At 36.9% G+C, this 27960-nt stretch overlaps 2 protein-coding genes across 2 annotated transcripts; both read left to right on the top strand.

Annotated features, from left to right (window-relative positions):
- The first annotated feature begins 1928 nt into the window (after positions 1 to 1928).
- On the top strand, positions 1929 to 12725 carry LOC109033410 (uncharacterized). Its single transcript, XM_072303581.1, has 6 exons — positions 1929 to 2346; positions 2982 to 3104; positions 3385 to 3531; positions 4123 to 4398; positions 5155 to 7492; positions 12283 to 12725. Exons 1-6 carry the CDS (start codon positions 2194 to 2196, stop codon positions 12723 to 12725), a joined length of 3480 nt encoding a protein of 1159 aa, XP_072159682.1. The 5' UTR covers positions 1929 to 2193.
- LOC109033944 (protein sel-1 homolog 1) lies at positions 11184 to 27960 on the top strand. The gene is made up of 13 exons (XM_019046807.2): positions 11184 to 11468; positions 12283 to 13532; positions 15047 to 15267; positions 16284 to 16479; positions 18174 to 18328; positions 19541 to 19666; positions 21410 to 21641; positions 22838 to 22986; positions 23453 to 23618; positions 24322 to 24572; positions 25104 to 25226; positions 26615 to 26752; positions 27720 to 27960. Exons 2-12 carry the CDS (start codon positions 13283 to 13285, stop codon positions 26747 to 26749), a joined length of 2004 nt encoding a protein of 667 aa, XP_018902352.2. The 5' UTR covers positions 11184 to 11468; positions 12283 to 13282; the 3' UTR covers positions 26750 to 26752; positions 27720 to 27960.

Raw genomic sequence — 27960 nt, 5'->3', positions numbered from 1 at the left:
TTGTTATGTACTTTTGAAGGTATCAAAAGTAGAAATGTGCACAGACATTGTTTTAGCAAATTTTTCAAGAAATGTGCTAATTGTAAGTGCCTCGTATTTACCTATTAACAGGAAGTTTCCAGAAGTTGTACCATTGTGCCACAAAAAGAAATTGATAAATTTGTGCGAATGTTTAGTTAAAGTTTTAGCTTGATGGTTCATCTTTACATGGAAATATTTTTGGTACAATTATAATTTCCACAATGAAAGTCTGGCAACACAGCTAACTTAGCAAAATCCCTCATATCGACGGTGAAACTACCAAACCACGTATCTCGGTTTGCGACGTCGCAGACTTCCTGTCATACTTTATTTTTTAAATGAAAAACTACTTAACATCCAGTCTTGAAAATTTCTGTGATTTTTCCTCTTTGTGCGAAGAAAATTTCGTGAAAATTTCAAGGAATGTCATTGATTTGGTCTACTTCAAAAAAATAAAATGTGAGCGTAGATTTTTAAACACCGCAAACGAGATACGTGGTTTGGTAGTTTCACCGTCGATATTTCTTAGGAATTAAGTCAGATGTGAGGGTAAGATTTATCCCCCCCCCCCTCCTCCTCTCAACTAGTTCCCCCAATGCGCACAGAATGTAGGTACTAATAAGCAGCATAAAGCAGAGGGAAAGATACAGGTATAATTAATAGATAGGTATTCACAACATGGATGATTTCAAAATTTGACATCTGAAGCATGTTTGAGATAATATTAAGCACCGATAGTATTCTCCGGAGGAGGCTGCAGTGGGTGCTGCATGCATGTACACAGCCAACACAGCCTGGCAAATACGTAAGTACAACTCTGCGTCTTTACCGACCAACTACACATCTTTTTTACCTAAAATTTAACTCTAAGTACTCTAAGTAACTTGTGTGTTTCTCCCACACGTAGATAGCCTCCTTTTATTTTTTTAAATTTTTTCCTGAGATCTACGCCTGATTCCAATAAGGAAGGAAGGATGCTATCTTAGTTTTTAGCTGCCATAGCTTTATCCTGAAAACATTTATACCTTGTGCGCATACAATCCTCAAACTCATCCCTTATCATCTGGCATCCTCTGCTATTTAGCAATAAGTAAAACCTCTAATCAAACATACATGGCTCAGATATAAATTAAAGCCCCCCTCCCCCCAGTATTTTCACAAAAATTCAAAATGTAAATAGGTACGTTTAAGATTAATTTCAATGCCTCAGAACGCTGGGGCCCCCACACAAGCTTGTGATTTCTCAATAAATTCTAAAGATTCTCCATCCTCAATCCTTAAATAAATTATATCATAATAATTATGTCAATAATTATATTATATCCTTAAATTATATCAGAAAAATAGGTATCTTGCCAAGTATTTTGAGAATTACCCTGGTTGACTTGGATTGGACTCGTTTAGAAATTTAATCTCAATCAAAAATGCCTATTCCTGAGCTGAGCAGTTTAATTTTTCTCCGCGAGTGAAATTTGTGCTTGGCGCCATTAGGAGCAAACAAAAGAGTAGGGGAGAGGAGAGAGCAACAGAGCAGAAATCAGGAGTCCGAGCGAGCTGCACGCACGCTCCACAGCTACTCCCGCTCTGTGATCGCCTGCACATCGTAGGGGGTCTTTGCCTGCAAAAACGCTCAATCTTAATTTAGAGGTTACAACCATAGAATGTAAAAATCTGTAGTGGAGTCATCAAGGACGGGCCCGATGGTCAAAGACTAATATCATGTTCTCGTCTAGCTCTTGTTGTTGATTTCGTATCTTTCTTTTACTCCGTCCATTTTGAGATTTATTCTATTGGGTTAAATGAATTTATAAATAAAAAAATTATTTCTTCGTAAAAATCAAGAATGAGCCCAAATGAGCTTTATCTTTGTCTTCTTCTAAAAATAAGTGAAAAAAAGATGGCTGTGCAAAATACTAGGGTAACCTCGAACTCCAGTGCTTATTGCTTTGCTTCTCGCTCCTAGAGTGGGTACTCCAGATCCTCACTTCTTATGGCAGGTAACCCAATGCGACGCCATCTTGTCATACGACTGAAGGTTTGAGGTTATGTTTCCTTGTTATCATATTCATGTGCCATGTGTTGAAGTTTTGTTGAAGTGTTCGTTTAAATTTTATTGTTAAATCTAGTCATGTAATAACTGTTTCTGAATTATTTTTTTAATCTATAAGTACCATGCCTGCTACGTGCTGCGCAGTGCAATGCTCGCACAATGCCAAGAATTGCAAATTAAAAAGATTTCCTGTAAATGAGGTGAGAGCGAAAGTGTGGGAACAAATGCTTCGGAGGAAAAATTTCACGCGGAAAAGTTTCCATCGCATTTGTGCCGTAAGTATGCTTAATATTTCCTTTTCATACTCTGCCTCTGTTTAATCCAGATAATCGAACTGCAACTGGTTTTATCTCTGAGCCATCACAAGCATTCGTGAACTTGATTCGGAATCAGATTATCAGTACATGATTGTAATTTTGCGTCTGATGCATACTATTGTAAGTTTATCAAATGTGCTTTCCATTGAGGAGAGTCTATGAATTTGTTGCTGTACTTCATGCACAGCCGATCACTTCATGTAATGTTATATTTACGCAATGCGAGCAAGAATCTCTAGTGTTGCCAGCTTTTGGCCAATCCTTTGCTACATTATAAAGAAAAGATTTCTTACATGGTTACTTCTCATTTCCAGTCAGGAACTCTTCATTTCAATGAATGTCTAGTAAAGTCCTTCCATTTTTGAATTCAATTTGTCTGAAAGAAGTTAAGATTAGAATATCTAATTTGCTCCTCTCCATGTATAAAAAATTTGGCTGTCTATTGACGCTCTCCCTGTTCGCTATACATTGTATATCTCTCCTGGGGGCATTTAGCTGTCGCAAGATGTTCTTAGACTGTCCCTGCATTTGGGGTAAATGTTTGCTTTGTTTATTTCTATGAGTGACATTTTTCCTTTCTTACTCTTTCACAGTGCCACTTCCCTAAAAGCCAGTATGATGATATCAATGAAAGTCGGTTGCGGCCAGATGCTGTTCCTCTTGTGTTCCCCACTCACACGATAAATCAATGTGAATCTTTGGATGAGCCAACCTTGGTGAGTATTTTTAATCTCATGGTTTAATTGACCATTTCTTCACAGATAAGCATTTTTCCATGATTTTCCCCCCGTCTAACTTATTACTTATTAATGATCCAGGTCCAATTTTATGTTGAAGGAATAGGTAAATTTGCGATAAGTTAAAGTGATTGAGTGAGCTGTTGCTACTAGCTGTAAAGAAAAGAACCTCATACCTCTCTAGTAGACAACGTCAGGGGTTCTGTATCAGAAATTCATGAAAAATGAAAATTGTTATGTTTCTTCTATTGCTTTGCAGGATAAGTATCTAGTCAAAGAGACAAGGGAAGTGCAGCATGAGGAAATCGGTGAAGCAGAGCTATGTTCTATATTGACGGCAATCAATGAAGAAGTACAAGTGAGTGGTGGCGAACAACAAGCGCTAGTTCTTGATATTAATTCCATCGTAAGTCTACCATCATAATAATTTTAAAGTAAATCGAGTCAAATGAGCCCAAGTCAAGAAATTGTGGTGGTCCGTGTGAGAAAAAATTTCTTCACATGACGATGCCCCGTAACTGATTAAGTAAGCCTGTGCCAAACAATGATTGAATATTGATAGAACTGCACTACCAGTGTATGTACAAGTTAAATTTATCTGCCTCATCAGTATTCTTGTGGTTGTCGAAATTTATGCTACGTAACATGAGTAGCCGTGCAGACTCAAAGAGGAGTTGTTGCATCAATTATCATTACTATTAGCTGTCTGACCCCTCAAATCTTTATTTCTTGTCCCAGTTCGTTCTTGTATCTACTGGGCCTTTAGTTTGTCTATTTTCATGATTCTTGTTGCTATCAACAGATATTGACTGTAGCTGAGCCCGCTGTTCTTCAGTTTATGCTTTTCACCCATGAGTGTCCAGCGCGAAGCACCCTCGGAGGTTGGGCCGCATAGCAGCGAGGAGCAGAGCCCCCTAGTAAATATATATTGTGGGTACATAGAGCCGTATGTGTGACGAAACTATATCTGTCAATCATTTTTCCCTCTTTGTTGCAGGAAGAATGTTTTGAAGCCGAAGCAGGTATGGTTTTGGATGATGTAAATGAAGAGGTGATTTTTAATTATGGTACTGAAGATACGATTTTTGATGATGAAACTGAAGAGATGATTGTTGATAATGGTGCTGAAGAGATAATTGTTGATGATGGTGCTGAAGAGATAATTGTTGATAATGGAACTGAACAGATAATTGTTGATAATGCTACTGAAGAAACCTCCAGTCCTGACGGGGCAATTCGTGTTTCTGTTGGTCCTGAACACATGAATGTCTGTGTAAGTATTTCCTTATTTGGTAAAATCCTACAATACCTAATAGTTTCTTTATTGCAGTAAAATTAATGAACGTCTGATGTACCAAAATGCAAAGCTCATTTTTGAAACTTTATGAAAATTGAATGGCTAATTTGAAAAAACACACATGTCCATCTTGACCGAAAACTTGACCACGGTCTTGTCCATGTCTCTTACCACAAAGATTGTGCAATTTGTCGAATCCTTTACACCACTGAAAATTCTTTTAATTTTTCACAAATTTCACCGACATTACCATAAACAAAAGAAGTAAACTCTAGGCAGAAAAAGAGGGTAAAAAAGAATAAGGTAGAGAAACAGACAGAAAAGTGCACAATTTGAGCAATGCCAGATGGATATGTGTTCTCTTTCAAATTTGCCATTCAAGTTACCCCTACATGGAGCTGAAAGTTCCACTTACTTTAACAAGATTTCACCTGTGGGGGGGGGGGGGGGGGTGTGTTTCAGAGTAAATCCCTGTCATTTGGGTCGAAGAACTTAGCGAAACTAGGAAAAATTTAATCTGACAAGCTCGATTGATGAGAAAATTAGGACCTTGCATCTTTGAATGTCATGTCTCTCTTTTGTTCTATAGTGACCAAGTGTATTGGAACGTCCGAGAAGCTTATCGTAAGTGATGTAATATGGCGAAAATTTCAAGTCATCTTAAGTCAGTAAATTTTAACATTATGTTGTTGCTCCAGAATAATACTTAGTGTGTTTTTGGTTTCTTGACAGGCATCGGCGGATCATTTAAATGGGCTTACCGTAGACCAACTGAGTGAAAGAATTGAGCAACTTGAGAGGGAAAAAAGTACGGTCACCAGAGAAAATTACCGGCTGAAGACAGAAATAACTAGATTAAAGGCGACAACCAGCAACTTTAATCAGGATGAAATTCAACGGTTAGCAGGGAAAAAGGTCTCAAAGTGGTCAAAGGAGACGGTGAAAAAATGCTTGCAGGTCCGTTTTGCATGTGGTAAGACTGGCTATGAATTTTTAAGGAGCCAAGGTTATCCATTAATGGCCTACTCAACTCTGTGTGAGCGGGTTCAAAAGCTCCCTTTAAAATGTGGAATCTCAAGCAAAATAATTTTTTTGCTGAAGCAAAAAGCAGCTACAATGAAGAAATCTGAAAGGCAATGCTTTCTTTCCATAGATGAAATGGAAATAACAGAGAGGATAGATTACGACCAAGGGCAGAAGGAAAATATAGGCTACGCAACCCTTGGAGACAAAAGTAAAGTTGCCTGCAAATTGTTGCTTCTTGTAGCGCGTGGGATCACAACGAAGTGGAAGCAAGTTATTGGCTGGCATCTTACAACTGCAGCTGCTCCGCCCCCCTCTGAGGTTTGGAATTTTGTCTTGGAAGGAATTAAATCCATCGAGGGAGCAGACTACTATGCGCATGGTCAAGTTAATGATATGGGCTCTTCAAATCGTGCTGTTTGGAAAGAGGCGGGAATAATAACTGCAGGCAGGAGGAAGGAGAAGAAAATCGGGAAAAAAAAGAAAAGAGACAAAGCTAACCAGGAGACAAGCAGCAAAGGATCTGAACAACAACAGCAGTCAAATAACCAAGAAAACCAAACCAGAAAACCGGAAAACCAAAAAAATGGAAAGTATGTCTCAGAGAAATTTTCTATCCCGCACCCAACAAGGCCTAATGATGAGTTCTATTTTTTTGCGGATGCTGCACACTTGTTGAAGAATTTAAAAACAGGCTTCTTGAAACATGATTTTAACCTACCTCCTGAGTTACTGAGGAAATTCAATTTACCAAATGCCCCTGTCTCCCACAAGTGGCTTTATGAATTTATTGATGTCCGGAGTGAGGAAGAGTCAGTGTTTCAATTAGCCCCTTACCTGACAACCGACTTATTATCGCCTTCACATTATGAAAAAATGAGGGTAGGCTTAGCCACCTCAATTTTCTCGCTTGAAGTAGCTGCTGCCCTAGAAACCGCTGTCATCCGCAACCTCATCTCTGAAGAGGCAAGGACAACCATCTGGTTCATTAAAAAAATCAGTGAATGGTATGGCATCATGTCATCAAGGAGGTTCCAAGATTCCATCAACAGGAAGAACTTTCCCCATAAGAAGCGAATAATCAGCCATGTCAGTGACATTTTTCGAGGCCTGAGAACTTCCGATAATAAATGGAAACCGTTTCAAGCTGGCATAATTTTAACCAACTTCAGTTTCCTCTCTTTAAGCGAGAAATTACTCTTTACAAGACAAATAGATTGCTTCTTAGGCTCAAGGACCTTGCAAGATGGAGTTGAGAATATTTTCTCTGTTATTCGGTGTAAAGGTTCTATATGTCCATCTGCCTTACAAGCTCTCAGGGCAGTTAGACTTTTGTGCTTTTCGCAATTCACAAAAGATGTTAAAAAGTCAAATTATGCAAATGATGGAGACAAACACCATCTGGACATTTTAAAGTCACCTATTAAACGAAATAAACAGGCCCTGAAGAGACGATCATTATTAGATGATGATTTGAAAGCTAAGCGAGCTAAAGTTCCGGGAGAAGTAAAATCTGGAGATGAAGAAAAGAAGAGCAAGAAACAACTGCAGTTTCAAGGAACAGTGAATATTGCCAGTGACAGTAACAAGGAAACCACAAATGAAGAAGAAGTAATTTACAAGGAGCTGTCAAAAGAGTTGAATTTTCCTGTTCACCCACCATCAGAAACTTTGGAGCCCTTGGAGGAACAGGCTCTATCTGATGCTGTTGGACACATGATTTCACGCTTGAAGAAGTTTGCCTGCAGCAACTGTCCATACTTCAGGGGAGACCTGCCTCTGCATGAGAGCATTTACACAGCTTGTCGTGACAAGGGTGGCCTTCATTATACTCCAATGCCTCTTTTTGTCGTCGGCCAAAAACTAGAAATAATTTGCCGCAGGGAAATGAAAACCCTAACAAAATTTTCATTGAACATCATGGACCACATTATTCAGGAGTGCATAAGCAGTTGCGGAGAGCCGTTGTGCGATTGTCGTTTCTTCAGAGAGTTTTGTCACAAGTTTATAAGATCTAGGTTTAACTTCCTGCTACGAATAACCAACCGTAAAATAAATACAGAAGTAAGGAAGAAACGTAAAGGGGGACGCAGTCGTGCTACTGCCTCTCAAACCCTGAAAATGTGTAAAATACTGAATAATAACTATATTCTCCCGAAAGACTAATGTTGCTGTCCTCATATCAGGCACTTTGAATCTCATGACTTTTTGCCACTAGCATTTTCTTGATGCTACAATCTAAGTTCATTTGTTACCACAGCTATTGCTAACCTTGTCCCAGTTCATAAATTACCAGTCTTGCACATGTTCATAAAAATTCTTCATCGAATCGAGATAGGTATTTTTGGTGCATTGTTCAATAATATTTCACAATTATTCTTGACACAAGGAATTTAATCTACCTTGATTGTTTGAAAGTTCTCTCTCAGAGTTAAACCTAGATCTTATAAACTTGAGTCAAAACTCTCATTCTTCCTATATAAATTTTTTTACAACCACAATCAAAGTTCTCGGCAAATGAAGACGGATCGTTTTTTTTTCTGTTTTTTCGGTGCTTTGCCATGTAAATGTAGTAAAATAGTTTTCAAGCACTCCAGTATTATTAGTCTTAAATCGTGTAAAAGTCCTATTTTACTTTGATTAAGACTTATTCCTCCTTTTTTGGGTGCACTGCTTTGTAAATAAGTTGAAATATTTTTTATATACTAATTATTTGTCAAAGTCTGATCTATTACTAGTCTTGAGTTGTTTAAAATTCCTGCATTACTGATTATTAAGACTGATGACTTCTCCTTTGTTTTTATTGTCATGTAAATACGTTGAAATAGTTCTTCAGTATGTTTCATATGTCAAAGTACCTCTGCGCCACTATTAATCTTAAGTCATTTAAAAGTCCCCTTTTACTGTTATTAAGACTGATTCTTTCTTTTTTTGGTGCGCTGTCATGTAAATACGTTGAAATAATTACCTACGTTTCATTTGTCAAAGTACCTCCGCCCAATTGTTAGTCTTTAGTCATTTAAAAGTCCTCTTTTACTGTTAATAAGACTGCCTTTTTTTTTGGTGCGCTGTCATGTAAATACGTTGAAATAATTTTTAATTATTTACCTAAATTTCATTTGTCAAAGTACCTCCGCTCAATTGTTAGTCTTGAGTCGTTTAAAAGTTCTCTTTTACTGTTAGTAAGACTGATTTTTTTTTTCCTTTCGGTGCGCTGTCATGTAATTACGTTGAAATAGTTTTTAAGTATGTTTAATTTGTCAAAGTACCTCTGTTGTTTCATTAGTCTTGAATCGTTTAAAAGTCCTCTTTTACTGTGATCAAGAGTGATTCCTTCCTTCCATTGGTGCGCTGTCATGTAAATACGTTAAAATAGTTTCTAAGTTTGTTTCATTTGTCAAAGTACCTCTGTTGTTTTATTAGTCTTGAATCGTTTAAAAGTCCTCTTTTACTGTGATCAAGAGTGATTCCTTCCTTTCATTGGTGCGCTGTCATGTAAATACGTTAAAATAATTTCTAAGTTTGTTTCATTTGTCAAAGTACCTCTGTTGTTTTATTAGTCTTGAATCGTTTAAAAGTCCTCTTTTACTGTGATCAAGAGTGATTCCTTCCTTTCATTGGTGCGCTGTCATGTAAATACGTTAAAATAGCTTCTAAGTTTGTTTCATATGTCGAAGTACCTCTGTTGTTTTATTAGTCTTGAGACGTTTAAAAGTCCTCTTTCACTGTAATCAAGAGTGATTCCTACCTTTTATTGGTGCGCTGTCATGTAAATACGTTAAAATAGTTTTTAAATAATTATTTTTTTTTTCAAAACACCTCCGCTCTATTGTTAGTCTTGAGATGTTTGAAAGTCCTCTTTCACTGTTATTAAGACTGATGGGTTTTTTCGCCGTTATGTAAATACGTTGAAATAGTTTTTAAGTAGATATGTTTCATATGTCAAAGTACCTCTGCTCGATTGTTAGTCTTGAGTCGTTTAAAAGTTCTGTTTTATTGTTATTAAGGCTGAGGTTGGTAAAATGGTGTTAAAGTTCCCACATTTCAGTTGCGAAAGTTCCTCTGCTTCATTGTGAGTCTCATGCTACTTACCTCACATCCAAAACTATTCAGTTTGTTGGAAATAGTGTTTAAGTACCTTCATTTCAGTTGCGAAAGTTCCTCTGCTTTATTGTGAGGCTCATGTTACTTACCTCAAATCCAAAACTATTCAGTTTTTTGGAACCAACGCAATGTTTTACAGTAAATTAAGTTAATATAAATGAGAACCTTGGTACGTAGTTGAGTTGTTTGTCAGTCCTCTGTCCCTATAATCCTTGCCATATACTTTTCTTAGCAATGAAACTTGTGCAAAGGCGACCCAGTGAATTGGGAATATTTGTTTTGCTTTGTGTTGTACCTAATGGCAATTTGTCGAAATTAAATGTATCTATGTTTCAAATCTTGAATACTCATATTTTCTAATCTGTCTCATGTCAAGTACTTCTCTTAAACCAACATTGCCTTATCTGTATGTTAAGTGAAAAATAAATCAAATGTATGAATGGCAACGATTTGGATTTTTTTCAGTTATCATCATTCATTTCTTTTTCGAATTTTGATTGATTCTTTCGAAACATTTACCTTGATGGCATTAGCCTGTTAGGGTGATTGTGCAAGAAGTGGCTGAAAAATTTTGCATGCAGGGTTCTTTAAAAAAAATAAAAAAGGAAAAATCGAACCAACTATCAATTCATGATTTCAAATTAATTTTCTATCAGTCCAGTAAAATAGCCAGTCGTGGGTAAGTGTTGGCAGTTGTGACAGTTCGTAATGAAGAAAAGATTCACATGTTAAGCTTCATTAACCAGGTTTTACCATAGAGGATGGGAGGAGGGTAAATTGCTTCCCAATAAGTAAGTATGTTCCCTTGGACAAAGTTACTCAGAAAAGGTTAAAAGAAAACTCATATTTCTCAAGTTTCCAAATGTTGAGACGTGTACCAACACACAGACTATTCTGCCTACATAGCATTGCAGTTATGGTGTCTTTCAATAAACCTCACAAAAACAGCAAAATCATATTCATTAATATTAATGTAAGGCATGAAGCCCAACTCCCAAGAAATTCACTCGCAACATTAAAATAATCAAGAAACTTACGAACGTTTCGGTGAGATAATAATTTTTTCTTAAATCCCCTTTAAAATTATGAAGATTATGTAATAAAAATCACTTTAATACAACATATTGGTGAAAGTAAAAAGAATTACAAAATTAAAATATTTAAAGCAGTTCGATTTCATCTCATTTAAATAGGAGCATCCTCCATGAGGCTAGCTTCATACGAGAGCGTGATATTCAAAATTCGCGCTAAAAACAGCGCTTCGGCAGAGGTGACTTTAAGGGACAATTTCGTTTAGAAACACTTGCGTGAGCTCAAAACCGCTCCACAAAATCGGAATTTAACCTGTCTTTATTAGAGCAAACTAGACGGCGTTCAAAACTTTGTGTCATAAGATATTAAGATACTTGATGGAAAAAGTGGTAACCGCCCATTAAAATACACGGCAATTCAAACGTCCCGCCGCGCCGAGGTAACCCAAAATTCTCGTCTGGAGTACCCGCTCTAGGAGCGATCAGCGAGGCAATAAGCACTAGAGCTCGAGGTTACCCTACTATAATACCTGCAAAATCGATGATCGGCGTCAGGAGTGTTACCACTAGATGCTTTTATCTCCATAGAACCCGCTGATGTTTTGGTAGTGATGTCACAACAAAATAATAGAAGTAATAGAACGCGAATACCCTGAAATCCAATCCCAAATGTCTCATTTATTTGCCTTTTATTTTATTATATAGTGGATACTGAGAACCTAGCATTTATTAAGTGAAGTTCAGCACAATGTTTTTGTACCATTAATTTCATTAGCACATTCCATGTAGTACTTTCTTCGGTACGTAATGATGTGTATCAAGACTCTGGTGCTGCCTTTTCTCTTTTTTTGAAACTATTGTTGCTGTTCTACTGATTGTAATGTTCTAGTAAGTAAAGTCTTCTAATGCTTCAATTCTTTAAATTTACTAGTCTTTAAATTCCAAGCCTCAGCAATAATTTTTTCCTGCATACTCTCCAACAACCAGTGGAAATGCCCTCGTATGTTCAACACAATGAAGGGTTTTATCACCTCATAATTTTATGACTAGACCAATCACCAACAGAATTGGAAGAACTTCTTCACTTCTAAAGGTAGAGGCAAAAATTTGAATTGCGTTAACTCATCTGAAGACCATCAAATTTTCAGCTATGTAGCATCAGGCGAGGGACTCCAAGTAACCTCTTCATCTTATAGCGCAGAGAACTATTTGAGAAGTAACTCTGTAGCAGCACTAGCAGTTTATGGAGCAGTAGGCTGTGTGAGAGTTGCTATCGCATGTAGTGTGCGCAGACGGAAGATTGTCTCACAACTATTGTGGCGCTGGGTGCAAGGAGTGCACCTCTCGAAAGAGACTCCAATAGAACCGTTTTGTACCAAAAATTATATGTAAATGTGGTATTTTGGTATTAGTTCAGAATATTGTAATTTTGCCACAAGAAAATATTTCTACTCGCCCCCAGAAGTTTTTTTTCACGATTTTGGTGAACATATCCCGGAGTCTCCTTGCCGAGGGTTCCATACATCCTTGTTAAAGGCAGTGACTTTTGTGGAATAGTATATGTATTTAGAAACAGAACTTTGAAAACTGACTTGTCTACAACAAGCTCATCTATTGGACATGTTAGAAGTTGATACGTATTTTTCTGAGTTTTTTATTTCCTCAGAGTTTAATTTCTGTCTTTTTGTACTATTTGTTTCAGAGCACAAAATGAAGAGAATGCACAGACTGATCTTCCTCTTTCTTTTAAGTTCCTGCTCAATCATTTTATCAGCGTCTGAAGATAGCAGTAATATTGGAAACAGCAATGATAATAGCAAAAGCAAGAGACAGGAGTCCCTGGACTTCATTGAAGCACAGGCAGCTGAAGCTAACAGAAATGAAGACCAAAACTCACTTAGAACAGAACCAAGAGTCGAAGTTTTCTCCGAGGTGTCGGATGAAAATGAGGAAGAAAAGGTTTCTGAAGATGTGAGCTCTCAGTCAGTAAAGGATCTTTACGAAGAAGTTAAAAGGAAACATAAAGAAGCTCATGATATTGGCAGCCAAGTCGAGATTTTGAAAAAGAAACTTGATCTGCTCAAAAATTTTGATAATGCTCCTAGAGAAGAGGGCCCAGTACAAGCAATGTTATCAACCAGCTGAAAGAAATCATCCTAGCCGCCAAAAAATTAAAAGAAAGGAATGATAAAATCCTAGAGAGCTCATTTCAGAAATTTGCCGATGTCAGTAATAAAAATGAAATGGAAGATGCCGACAAGTTTGGTGAGAAGTCCTGGGTGGTCGCTGCTCGGGCTCTGTATGACCGAATTTTAAAGGAATTGCCTGCAGAAGAGAGAGAATTTTTCGAAAAGGAAGAGAAGGAGAAATCATCTCCATTCAAAATCAGCCAATAAGTGTAAACGAATGGCTCCGAGATGTTTCAAATAAACAGGTGGACTTTTATGGGAAGCTTGGTGAACAGAAACAGTCAGAGAAAGAGGATACGTTTCAGCAAATTGAACTTATTCAAAAAAAGCTTAACCTCCTGGAGGAACTTGAAAAAGGACCACTCGGCTCAGGCAGTAACAATCATGTTCGTCCTGTCATCGAGCAGTTGAAGAAAATGATCCTAACGATGAAAGAATTGAAAGAGATAGAGGGGAGAATTCTCAAGAAAGAAAGCATGACCGAGGCTCTTTCTAGTGGATTTTCCAATCCGGATGTCTACGGCAATATGCTTCAAAAAAGACGAGGAGCCAAGGAAGAAATTGTTGGAGCGACTGGATCGAAAGTACTGGAATGAGCATGTTGCGTCTCGAGAAGACAGGATTCCGAAACCAGACGAGGAGGTCAATGAAGCCCTCGAAGCCCTTGGAATTGATACGAAAATGGACAATTTCAAAGCAGTCAATGATGATGCTGCTGAAGAGCCTGTGACTACACATGTGTTAAGTGAAGAAGAAAAATTGGGTAAGGTTACATTCGCTTATGTTCCATAATATTCCCAGGAACAAAAAGAATTTCTCATCTCGCATTTTGGCGGCCTCCTATGTTGTAGTGGTTGTAGCGCTAGCTCTATGATCGGGAGGCCCTGGGTTTGATTCCCGGCCAGGCGACCCAAGTTTGATGGTCTCAGACAATGGTTGCCTGGGACTGGAGGAAGGACGGGATCAAAGTGCAGGACTAGCCCTTGTGGGCTATTTGAAGTAGTAAAAAAAAAAAAAAAAAAAAAAAAAAAAAAAAAAAAAAAATCAGAAGAGACTTTGAAAGATTCTTTGCAATTTGCAATCCAAATCTCTATCTTTTATTTTTACAGTAGGTGTTACCTATAAGACTTGTTTCCTCTTAGTCATAAAGAATGCTATTAAATCGGTCATTCTCAAAAAGATTAAAAGACCAGAATAAAAAATATGAGAATAACAGTAAAAAACTATTTATATAGGTGTATTGGGTCTAAATCTCGAAGCTCTAAAATATCAAAGCATTTTACTCAATAATCTAACCTGAAATTGGTCAAACAATACAGTTTCTATTGTTATTCTTGTAATATCATTTCTGGTACTTATGCTTAAGTCTTTTGGAAATGACAGATTCAATTGTTTGGATGTCGATTGGTTAGCTGTTTTTGTGGAAAATTTCGCATGGATGGTCATTTCAAATGTAGTAAAAATGATCACTAATTATCAGTAAGGTATTTAATGTATATCTATCTAATTTGAGGAAATTCGATGGACCGAAGAAGTAAAGCATATTACACCTGGGGAGTTGGATGAGAAGAGGTGTCTATTGGAGTAAATCCTGCCAAAAATGTTCAAAGAGTATTTTATAAGAAAGTACGAGAGGCCAGATTAAGTTCTCTTCCACAAGGTCTTTGCTTTCACATTGCTGCTTACGCAGAACTGAGCGCTTTGCTATTTTCTTTGTATGAAAGAACACGTTACACAGTTTTCTTCGCGAAAAATATCGGGCACCGTAGTTTCCCTCTCAAAAAATAACCCATTTAATAGTTTCTATCATACAAAGTAGCACATCCATAGGAGAAAATATTACTGATTTTTAATGGGAAAAAAATTCTGAATGCCCTCTGCATCCTTATTTTTTTCTCCTTCTCAGGTGTCTTTACATTTCTACTGCGATTGATTAGGTTCGACTGAGCACTTTCTTTACTCCTGAAAGAGAGTCCCCCTCCCTCCTTCAAACAATTTTCTGATTTGATTTCATTTTAATGGTACTAGATTCCACTATATTTTTAGCTGAGATCCGAAACTGGACTGGCACTCATTTTAACTGTTCACATCCTGTCACCTATTTTCCAATGCATAAGAACCAATATTTTTATGAAAATGGTTATCATCTAATAGTCGACTAAATTCTTCAGATTTTGTGACGTGGTAAGAATTTTTTTTACTTAGATTGAATCTTTGCTGCGGTTCAAAATATCATTTCTTTTGACAAAAAGTTTTAACAATTTTATTTACTTGCAGGGAAAGAAAACTTTGAGAAAGCAGAAGCTATTCTGGCTGAGCGAAAACCTGACTACGTCGCAGCATATTCTTTATTGGAAGTCTCGAGTGCTCTGGGAAATGTGAATGCTAAGCTACACATAGCTTGGTCAAAACTCTTTGGCACACTAGAACAAAACATACCAAAGGCGGTCCAGATATTCTCAGAATTGGCGGCTCAAAATAATCCAGAAGCTCAATTAGTAAGTTGCTGACCGTTTACTCCTAACGTTTTCTTTTGATGCCAAAATTTTTCCTGCAATAACAGCATTTCTCATCCATCCAAAAATAAGAGAAGAATTTGTAACACAATTAGTATTACTATCATAAGTAAAACACCGCTCTTCTTTTTTATGCTTCATTCAAAGTTTCATATTGTGCACAATGCGTCGTAAAGTACTGTTCTAAGATTCACGTTAATTTACTCTTATCATTCATCAATCAGGTGTTGAGTAAAAATAGATTTTGGCGAGAGCACATTACAAAAAAGACAAAGTGAATCATTACCATTGTACAATAAGTAGCGTAGCCAGAATCTCATGAAGAGGCACGGAGCTAAACGTAAAAAATTCCAGATACTCTTGAAAAATGACTTTTTTTGGAGAAAATTTTCCAGTCCCCTCCAGAGGAAAAATCCTGAACAGCTTGGAGATCTTCCCTTTCTCCGGACTTTGCCTTTGCCATTGTAATTCAATTCAAAATTTTAATAACAATCAGAATTTACGTTTAGATGCGTCTATTTTATCTCTAATCAAAGACAAAACATCTTGTTAATGTAAAATTTGGCACTTGCGATACCTTAGAACACCATGGTAATATTTTGATGAACGTCATTTTTTCCATTCAACTTGAAACAACTTATCTAGAAATCAGTGTGTTTTGAAATTGTAAAACGTATTATTTTTGACTGGGCAATAATCAATCTCAACCAAGAAAGTCCTGAAGTGCAAAAATTCATGCTTATCTTCATTTTGTTTATTATTGTGCTTGCTTGATTTTTGCACTGGAAAACATGATTTGCACTGCTCTAATTTTCCACTGAATTATTCGTGATAGACATATTGCTCCTCATTCAGTATCCTAACAAAAAAAGCTTTATAAAATTAACAAATGCAGAGTATTCATTTCATTATAGAAGGCTAACATGTAATGAATGAATTCTCAGTTTATCAGATTTAAATACTTACATTTCTTTAAATTTTTCTCTATTTCATTTCAGGCGCTAGGATTCTTGCATGCATCGGGGATCGGTGTGAAAGCGGATCAAGCCAAAGCATTGGTTTACTACACATTTGCAGCAATCAGCGGAAGCACTGGAGCCCGGATGGCCCTTGGTTACCGATACTTTGCCGGTGCCACTGTCCAAAATAGCTGTGAGAGAGCCCTTGACTTTTATCGTCTCGTCGCAAATGATGGTATGTATAGTCAGAACAAAACCCTTGAGTAAAATCCTTAAGCCGCATTTCTCGTTGACCCCAAAGCAGCGAGGAAAAAACCAGGAGTTCAACAATTTCCCAAAGGAGCAAGCAGCACTTTTGTGTGCCAGTTGTGGTAAACAGTAGAACCCTAGAAGAACCAAACAAAAACGGGGTAGGCTGAATTTTTTATAGACTGAGAGTTGGATTGCATTTTGCAAAAAGGGACCACAAGCATTCCAATTTCGCTAAGATTGTGTAACTTTTTTCACCTTGCAACTAGAAGCTGATCAGTTAAACAAGTTTTATCTTTACTCCCTGTAAACTAGAAATTTACGACGAAAATTACCTCCGTAAATGCAATTTTCTTCGTGATTTCTGTAATTTTTTTGAAAGGATTTAAGTTGTACAATCTGAGCAACATTGAATGCTCTTAGTTCCTTTTTGCAAAATGTAGTCCAATTAGGCAAGATACATTTTTTAGTTATTTTTTTTACTGTTGTGCAGTTTATTCAGAAAATCTAGCATCTTTCATTCAAGACACCTAAAATTTGTTCAAGTCGTTCTGTTATGTTGTGGTTTTTATTGTATTTTTTGGACATTTTAGTTTTTACGTAATGTTTGACCTCTTTTGAGGCAGGAATGTCACTTACTCAGGGAGAGGTTTTTTTTTTAAAAGTCTTCAGGGAAAATTTATCAAAATACCCGATGAAAATAAGGAAAGGCTTGGAACTTTCTGCACTCCCACTAAATGCTAAAGTGAACAGCTGCTACTTAACTTTATGGGGTCACCATTTTTCCAGTCTGGTAAATTGATCGACAAACAGTAGCTCTGCTCCAGGTCTCACACTTTAGAAAACTTGGTTTAATATTAATTTTCGAGATATGTAGCACCTAGATTTATTTGCATTAATGAATGAAAAAAAAATAAGAATAAGTAAGGTATTTTAAATGCGTCCCCAAAGCGTTTTCTGTCAGCAAAGAGGGAAAATACATACATAAAGTCGCTTTTATAGCGCCGCCTTGCGCTCTGCGACGCCCAATCGCCATTGCCCCCTATCCTCCCAGAGATCATCAGGCAATTGGCACCTCCTGATCTCCTCCTCCACCCCTTGTCGCCAACCTTTCACAGGACGTCCACGCCGTCGCCTTCCGGGAGGAACCCAATCGAAGACCTGCTTGGGCAACCGATCATCTGCCATCCTTCGCACATGTCCATACCAGACCAACTGCTTGGACCTGATATCGTGCACGATGTCCTTCTCCACACCCATTATCTCGCGTACCCTTTCATTGCGGACACGTTCTCTTCTTGATATCCCAGCAGACCTTCGCCAAAAGTCCATCTCAGTTGCCCTAAGCATGTCTTCAGTTCTTTTCTTGAGTTGCCAGACCTAACTCTCGTAAGTTACGATACCCTTCACGATGACGTTGTAAATTTTCCTTTTGGTCTCCCTTGGTCTCAAAAGAGGGAAAATGAGAGGGTAAAAGTTCATTACCTGATCAAGTTTTCAAAGAACTATCTGAAAATTAATTTAAATATCGAAACCTTCAGCGTCCCAGATCTACTTGACTTGATTCTTGCTGAAAAGGGTTAGCAATTATGCAGCTCATTAGGATGGATTGCATGTCCAGCCAAATAAATTAGTGAAGTCCCTTCCTTTTATTCATACATTTGTACTTATTTACTTTAGTCGCCAAGGATGTTTCTCTGTCTGGCGGTCCCATGGTACAAAGAATACGACTCCTGGAAGAAGCTGAAAATAGTGGATACAACACGGGAATTCTAGAAAATGACCTGGTGGAGTACTACCAGCTGCTAGCCGAAAAAGGGGATGTCAAGGCTCAAGTAAGCTTTTCCATCTTCGTTCTGTACCTAAGTTTCTAATAATTCTACATTCTCTTCAGTCCTACATAACATTTTAATCTGTGTCCCCTATACAGAGTAGAGCAATTTGGCTCAGGAGGAAAGGCCGAAGCAAAAATTCATTTTACCACAATTGGGCCGAGTTTAACAGAAAGGCATCAACTCGCATTTTGAAGAAAGTGACGTCAAGACTAATTTTGAATTTGAGAAATCGTAAATTTTTTCTTGTCAAAAATTCTAATTTGAGAAAAAATATTTCAAATGTGAAAACAATGATGGAAGTTTGTTTTTAACATCGAGTCCTAAGGAGGAATATAATTTCATAAACTCATTTTTCTAGGTTTAAACTTGATGTGACGTAGTGGGTTTCTGTTAAATTCTGTCCAGTTATTGAAGTATGAATTTCTCTTCATACATCCATGAGTCATTAAATTTTAGTCCTGTTTATTTGGAGTTTTTAAAGATGAGAAATGAACAAGTTGACATGCTAATGTTTAATGGGTAAGTTACGCTGGTCACAAAATCATGTTTGATGCTTTATTCTTTCAGATCAACTAAAAATGATAAGGTCTGTCCACCCAGCAACTTTCCAGGTTGAATATTAACTGAGATATTGCGCCTTGAAAAATTCAATTTATGACGTCATCTACCGCGGTAGTACATACCATGTTAGGCACTACCGCGTTTGATGATGTCAAAAACCTGACTTTTCCAAGGATGATATCTCGGCTCATATTGATCTTAGAAAGTTGCTGTTTCGACAGATCTTATTATTTTTAGTTGATCTACTTGAATGAAGCATCAAAACTCGATTTTGTGACCAGCGCAACAGGCCCATTCATATTAAGGGTGGCATCCTGAATCACCTGTAATAAGGCATGTTTGACAAGAAAGTCAGAGATTTTATTGTAGGGTATGCAAGCCTGGCCCATTCATATTAAGGGTGGCATCCTGAATCACCTGTAATAAGGCATGTTTGACAAGAAAGTCAGAGATTTTATTGTAGGGTATGCAAGCCTCTTCTGCCGTCTCAACTCAATTCTTGAAGTTTCAAAGAGTAAATGAGAATACTTTCAAGCTTTTGCAAACATAACAGATAGATTGTTTTAAGTATCTCTTGAATTTTAGTAGAAAAACCTCTTTTTTTGTTAAAACTTCCATATTTTTTAAAACTTTTTTTTTTTTTTTTTACAGGTTGGATTGGGTCAGTTACACTATCAAGGTGGACGAGGCGTTCCATTAGATGTTCAAAAAGCATTACAGTATTTCATTCCAGCAGCAGAAGCAGGAAATCCAATTGCCATGGCTTTTCTAGGCAAAGTATGTTTCAGTTCCCTCTTGATCAGTTTATTTCTGCGTGTCATTCAATTTACATAGCACATTTCGGTGTATTCGTAAGAAGTTTTTCTCTTTTTTTTTGACCATTTTTCATGGCATTTTGATGACCAGAGACCAGGCATGATGACGTCAGGTGTTTTAGTTATGGAGGACTTTCATATTAGAAGGAGTATTTTCTAAAGTTGAATTTGCACTACGTGGAGGGTTTGCTGTCAACTAAAAAATCTAGAAAAGTCAGAGAATTAGCAAGTAGAGCGTTGGCTCGGCAACTTCAGCCGATGCCATTTGTGATTGTACATATAAGAGCAATTTTTCTAAGTGCCTTTCTCCTCAATTCGAATCTAGAATGTAGTGGAGATTTTGATCAAAGAACAGGGAAAGTCAGAGGATTTGGAAATTTTGGAGCCAGGAAAAAGCAGAAGTGGTCAGGGAAAGTTAAGGAATTGAAAAATGAAGACATTATATGTAGAGACACTGATTTGCCCTCGGAGAGATATAGTTCACTATTTGGAGTCACAATACGAACAATTAATCAGGGAGGCAACTGTGGTCATATTTTAGGTCTAGTTACGCCTCATGATTGTTTTGCTAGGCAAGTTTTTCATGACCTCTTCAAGGCTGGAAGCAGAAAGACATGAACCGGGTGTCTAGCACCAGGAAAAACCGAGAAAAACTGGAAAGTATCAGGAATTTTGGTCAATCAGGAAAAAATCAGGAAAATCGGAAAAATCGGACGTTTTATCAGGAATTTTTCTTACGCGAATCTCCTCAGCGAAGAAATCTTACTGCTTTTTATCTACCATGCCAGGAGTCGTCGTGCTGTCTTTGTTTCCGATAATTCCTCACCCGTAGTGCTTGTGTCGTATAGTATAGGCTTCATCAAAAACCAGGAAAATATTAGGAATTTTCAAAATTAAAAGATCAGGAATTTTTTATAAAATATCAGGAAAATATCAGACACCCTGAGAAGCTACTTTAATCTATTTATGGGTCCAAACAATGATGACAAGACGTGATCATGTCCTCAGTTGTCTTTGTAATTTGATGTAACTAATCTTGCACTGAACAGGAAACAAAATCTTGTCAACAGAAAACTTAACTCAGAAAGTTTCTTTCCTCTAATCTGAGAGTACTCTGCACAATGTGACAACATAATGTCACTGTGGCTGGTCATGGTCATCAATTTGATTATTCCCATTTGAGGTGATCTGACAAAGGATAAAATTTGTCAAATCCTGGTTTGAATTGTCGATTTAATTTTGTTTGAATTTCATTAACATACCACCTATTGTCGATCCTTCTGAAGAATAAACTGTAATCTTCAGGTCACCCCATAAAATTCTAAGAAACCTGCATAAAACTTAAGAGAGTATCACTTGCGAGTATCACTTTAGTATCAATCTCACTGTACAGTCATGGAATATTTTCTTGCTGTAACAGTTTAATTATCTTGTCCATGGCTGTTGGCATTTTGGGGAAGGTGTCTTTTTTCTTCAGGAAAATTTTATTTTGTGATCTTCTTAAGTTAATAGGTGGACGTTGATATTTCCATGAACTTTCATTGAAATGAAATTGATGGGTTGAATTCCCATTAGACCATTCTCATCAAAGTGCGGAATTTTTGGAAAGAAAAAGAGGCACAGAGGGATTGTCTTTCTTTTTCCGAAAATAATGTTTTGAAAAGCTTGTTGATAAATTTTTCATGTTGATAATTTTTTTTTCCAGATCTATTTAGAAGGCCATGGGAATGCAATCAAGCAGGATAATCAAACTGCCTTTAAATATTTTAAAAAGGCAGCAGATTTGAACAATCCAGTTGGACAAGCGGGGCTAGGACTGATGTATCTGGAGGGTCGCGGAGTTGAGAAAGACTACAAAATAGCTCATCGTTATTTTTCTCAAGCTGCTGATCAAGGCTGGGTTGATGGGCAACTTCAGTTGGGTGTTATGTACTTTAGTAAGTACTCTCATGAATTATTTTTCATTCGTTTTCTTTTGGCATACTCTTAATTTTGACAAAAAATTATTTCATTCAAATTTTGGTTTTCGTTTTTGTTTGAGTGGGTGAAAAGCAATGAAACCGAAAAATTCAGGTAATACAATACAAAGGACCCCGCACACCTCTTATGGAAAGCTGCACCATGACGGATTGCCTTCTGACTTATGTCATTCGATTCTCCTCAAGATGCTGATCAAAAGTCATATGTGCGCCAACTTTCTACGATGCACCGATTTCGCAAAAAACCTAAGAGAAGATTCAATTATTCGGCGATGAAAAGCCAGAAAGATTCCTCATTTCAGTACTCGAGTGAACAAATCAGGGGAACTCCCGCACTGAGCGGCAGTCTTATCTCGGATTCCGCTCGCCGTTTTGCTCGACCATCCAAATCAGATTCTTGAGGAGCATAAGAACAGGAAAGTCTGAACGTCTACCGGGCGAGTGCGGGAGGGAGATAGCACCTGAGTCGGCCGGTACAGATAAGAAGACGGACAGGCGCTACGCTTTTTCCTTATTTACATCGAGCCTGTCCTCAAATGCTTTGTTCTTTTTTATTCATAGTCGCCGAATAATTGAATCTTCTCTTGCGATTTTTGCAAAAACGGTGCATCGTAGAAAGTTATAAGGCGCACATATAACTTTTGATCAGCATCTTGAGGAGAATCGAATGACTTAAGTCAGAAGGCAATCCGTCATGGTGCAGCTTCCATGAGAGGTGTGTGGGGTCCTTTCCAGTTTAAATTAGATTTCAACCTCGTGCGCTCAGTTCTCCATTCCTGGTAAAAAAAAAATCCCTTTACAAGTTGCGCTTAACTGTCAACCTGTGTTAAACAAAGATGGTGCTGACAACATGTTGTCCTATTCTGTGAAATGACATTTTAATTAATTTTAAATTATTGGAGATGTTTGGTTCGCTTTTTGAAAAAATTAGATTTTCTGAGTCAAACCTAAAGTGAATAACAAGATTGCCCCTTTTTTGTACTTTTTACTCATCTTAGCTCACTTTCAATCAACAGAATGAGAAATTTTTCGTCATTTTGGCCCAAAAGATTTGCGAGCAGTCCGTAAATTTTTGTCAAAATTATTGAATATTTTAATCTTTTCTTCGCTTGAAGTCGTTTATTAAAGAATGGAAATTTTCTTTTGATTTTCAGATGGTCTAGGAACACGGCGAGATTACAAATTAGCAAATAAATATTTTAGTCATGCATCTCAGTCAGGCCATGTTCTGGCGTTCTACAACTTGGCTCAAATGCACGCAACTGGGACTGGTGTCATGCGATCTTGTTCCACAGCTGTTGAGGTTAGTCTTTTTATTGTTTCCTCTTTAAACAGAGATTCCTGTCCAGCCACAGGAAAAACTGCTTTCCTCAAAATGCCTTTAGAAGAGATTAGAAAAATTGATAAAGCTTTGAGTATTTAATTTCTATTCGAAGTGGGCAATTGATGAAATCGTACCATCCTCTGAAAATTCATGCAGCACTCTCTGTTTGTCACGGCAAGGCGATTGATGGCCAAAGTTGAAAAATATGTATCTCAGATTCTAATTTTGTCTCTGTCTCTGTCCACGTTTTATTCTTTTGAAAGAAAATTAACCCTTTCAATTAATACTGTTTGTTTGGTACCTTCCAGTGATCCACTTTCATTTTTAATAAGACCAGAGAGAGTCTTAATGTCGTTCAATAATACGTAACTTTCAATTTTTATTATTATGAAAAAATTTGATCATACTTTCTCTAATTTATTTTTGTTTTCTATTTTTTCCCCAGCTGTACAAGAATGTTGCAGAAAGAGGAAAGTGGGGTGAGAAACTTATGATAGCGCACAATCTGTATCGTAAAGGCTACATTAATGAAGCATATGTAATGTATGCCTACATGGCAGAGTTAGGCTATGAAGTTGCGCAAAGTAATGCAGCATTTTTATTAGATAAACGTAAGTATTCTTATTTCATACCTTCAATCCTCTTGATTTGCAAATACAAAAAGGCCACTCTTTGTGGCTCATTCACAAAATCACCTATCTGTCTAGGGAAATGAATGGCTTATATGTCGTGAGATATCATCACCTCTCTATGTGTATTCATGATTATCTCAAATTTTGACTAATACTCGGAGTTTTTAGGCGCCAGAGCCTCATTTTTAGAGATACTTTGATACATTACGCTCAGTGAAGTTGCAACACCAAATTAGAATGGAAGAAAAGTTTAAATCACTGGTGACCAATAGGTTAGGTTTGAGGTTCAAGGTTTGTTTTGCAATTGGCGTAGATCAAAAATTCAAGGTTTGTTCAGTCCTAAGATATTCCTGAAGGAGGTGAAAAGTAGAATTGTCCTCTTTAGAGGTTAAAAATAAGCATAGCGTTTGAAAATGAGGGAAAATATCGTATTTCGTTTCATCTGCCCTATCAATGATGTAGCAATTCTTAATTACTCACTAAAATTGTCAAACTATGTAACGTATGTAAACTTTGAAGATAATATTTGTTTCTTATTTTAACCCGTAACAATTAATGTTAAAGATACTCATGTTGAATCCTAAGCTACCCTTCAGAGCCGAAGGATAATCACTCCAACTATTGACCTTGGCCGTCTGATCAAATTTTTTATTGGAAGTGGAATTTGTTTAAACATTTCCAGAGGAAGTGACCCTGTGGGAAGATGAGAAGAACATCTACGTGCGAGCCCTTATGTATTGGGGACGAGCTGCTGGTCAAGGTTATTCTGCAGCCATTGTCAAATTAGGTGACTATCATTACTACGGTCTCGGCACACCTGTCGACTATGAAGTAGCAGCAATGCACTACAGGCTGGCATCGGATCAGCAGCACAATGCGCAAGCTATGTTCAATTTAGGGTACATGCACGAGCAGGGATTAGGAATGACAAAGGTGAGTTTACGCTCAAATGTATCAATAATATTGTCGTTTGTCATCTTTTCACCCATCAACCTTAAAAGACAGCTCTGAGCTGTCAATTAACCTGGCATTGATGTTCCCAATATTTGAATGATTTTAACATAGATCTCGTTCCAGCCAAAGTTTATATCAGTAACACGGACTAACCTAAAACTTATTTTGTATGATAAATATCATGCTTTCAATGATACGTGTCCTATCTCAGAATTTAATGTATTCCCCCGGACTCAGACATAACTAGCCATAGTTGCTGATCGTCTGATTAAATTAACTAACATACTAACAATTGAATGGATAGCATCTGACAATCGCTCAAAAGCAATAATACTACTCATGTATTTGGTAAATGTAATCTGTCGTAGCATCAGCAGAATACTCTCATTGAAGTAAAAGGTAAGGTATTGAATACTTACTGCCCATTAAAAATTCCATTCAAGTGCTTCAAGACGAACAATTATTCATCCTTTGTGGATTTTTACCTCATTATTTTGTTTTTTCTTGCAGGATATCTACTTAGCAAAACGCTGCTATGATATGGCGGCAGAAACAAGCGCTGATGCCAAAATTCCTGTGGCTCTTGCCTTAGCAAAGTTATCAATTCTATTTAGTCTTAAATATTTTGAAGAGGTAAGTACATATTTAATGTTTCATTAATGAGAATCTCTCTCCATCTATCTTTTATTGATGAGTCTCTGCACCTGGACCGGTGGTCAAAATATGAATTAAATGGAATGGGAGGTGATCAATACTTATCATGCACCAACAATATTGAAGAGGGATTTTCATTTTTAAAAATTTCAAGATTTGTGTGCAATTTGAAGGAAATATTGATAGTGAAGTATTGCATTACTAAACATTTCTATAAGATTTTATTCATCTCCAATTGAGGCACTGGATGCGAAAAGGGCACTCATTGATTACGGTGTCTCAGAATCTCTGTTGCTAATTAATACCATGGAGAAGAATTTAATGGACGATTTTTCCAGAATTCCTTCCATAGACAATTGTAGAATCGGAAGGAATATTCAGTAAAATTTTTAGTAAAATGGATTCATTCGCTTTCCTTACAATGAATTAAATATTAGAGGAGACTGAAACACTGCAACCGAGAAGTGCCCTTTTCGCATCCAGTGCCTCAATTGTGACTTCATTTAGTTATTCATTAAAAAATGAAATTATGAAAAGAATACATGAAATACAGTCGAGCTGATTTTTGTTAAATTTGTCCATTTATTGTTCATCTGAGTGACTTCCATAAGAGCAACATGCCCTCCGATTAAAATTTTGTCCATATTTCAATCGTCCACTTGGGTTTCGTTGTTGACTTGTCTCACTTGAAATTCACTGTCTTCGGCTCTTTACTATTTCACTTCACTTGTAATGTGCAGTTTTGAAATTCACATGATATTTTTCATGAGAGCCCAAGCGCTAGATACTTTTCAGAAGAACTTTTGAATTTGGCCTGCTGTCAATCTTTTGAGCTCAAAAAATTTATATGTTTAAAGAATACCTATTGAAATTTTTTTGGAAAAATTGAGCTATTTTAATTTATTTAAAGGAAACTAACCAACACGTTCGCTCGTTTTGTGGAAATAACCCTCAGGCAGACAAGATAAATTCCATCAATTTGCAAGAAGGGATGTTGATTGGTTACCTTGTATAAATAAAAGTCCAAGGTGAGATTTCGAAGTACAGTAATATAGATGTCACTACTTGCCATTCAGCACTGCTGATCACAAAATTAATCTCTCCTTAACCCCCTGAATTAATGCAACAACCATCAATACAGAAAAAACTTGTTTCTAGAGTGTTTTTCTTCTTTCATCTCGGGCCAGGACCTCAAATATAGCTGACATTGAAACCCTTTTGAACCATCTCCAGCTGGATCATTTTGTGAACTACACAACCGTATGTAGGCTGTCAAAGAATGTGGCTTTTTTTATGGGCCAGATTCCAGATTCCTCCTCTCTTTCAAAATTTGTTCTGAAACTTCCTTATTATCCTTCTGATTGCAGGTCAAATGGTTCAATTGGCTGTTTTTCTTTGACTTACATCATATTCTAGGACCATATTGGGATCTCTACGTTGGCACATTTTTAATAGGACTGTTAGGAATCATATTTTATTACAGGCGTTTTCTACCTCACTGAGTGGTAAGTTTCTCTTGACTCTAAATGTTCCCTAAAAAGGCAATGATGTATAAAATGGACGGTCTAAACAGAATTAGTGTAACCACATCAAATGTTGCGTACTTTTTTCTACTGTTTTACGTTTTAAATAGAAAACAAAACAACTCTACTTAAAATTTTATGAGTTGAATTCTTTACAAACTGGGATTCACTGACAGTATGAAGAGGTTCAGAAGATGAGCAATAAGTATCAAGATTAAAACGAATACTAACTTTTCACAACAGCAGTTTAATAACAGAAATCTTGTGTTTTGTGACCGAATAAAACAAGACTAAAGAAGAATGGAGTTATGTGACTGATCAGTTTTGTCAGACACTTCGTCGTTCCTTCGTTCGTTTGTTGGGTGTATTTAACAGCTAAGTAAAGGCAACTTGGAGATAATTTTAGTTTCTCGAAGATCATACCGGACATGAGCAGGACACAGAGGATGATTGATGAAGGCGACCAATCACAAACTCCATTCCTCTTTATAGTCTTGTCTTGTCCAGTCCACAAACAAATAATTTTAACAATCAGGATGGTGTTTTTACTGAAAAAACTTATTTTCCTTCAAAGCCTTTGTGAACCAATCTCCGCAATGCCTACTTTAGTCTTAGTCACTTTGCTGCCGCCAATCAATGGTGAATAAAATTTTGACTCCTTGCTAAATTGTACCATTGCTGAGACCTAAGTGGAAGGAACCATAGAACTTGCAAGTCTTGGATTATGCCATCCACCATTTTTCTTCTTTTTTATTTTCAAAATGCATATCCTCATTACTGTCTGGAAAACTAAATGTGAAGTCAAATCTAATACTTAATTTTTCTCCAAACCTTGGATTTTTACCCATTGGAAGAAATTATGCCTTTTTCAACCTAAATATATACCTACCAGATTTAGAAGTGAAAGAGGTGAACGTCTTATGTTTTTTTTCTTTCTTGTCTTTTTCAGTTAAAGCGCACTGCTTCTGCTAATTTGCTCGAAGAAAAATGAGTCATCTTGCAAACAGCTAAAATAACGTTTTTCATTTTTGTCTCAGCGATTTCTCTCTTGTTTTCTGTGATCACTTTCATGTTTATGTTTTTGTAAATACTAATGACGTAAATTTGTTCTCTTTAATTTTTAAAATTTTATTGTCTCATATTGTAAAAATCCTGTCTAGTTTTGTAAATAAAAAATTGTTCTTTTTTAA

Source organism: Bemisia tabaci, chromosome 8 (genome assembly GCF_918797505.1).
Source record: "Bemisia tabaci chromosome 8, PGI_BMITA_v3".
NCBI classification, from domain to species: Eukaryota; Metazoa; Arthropoda; class Insecta; order Hemiptera; family Aleyrodidae; genus Bemisia; species Bemisia tabaci.
The sequence above is the reverse complement of the archived record's forward strand: the minus strand, read 5'-3'. Positions and strand labels throughout refer to the sequence as shown.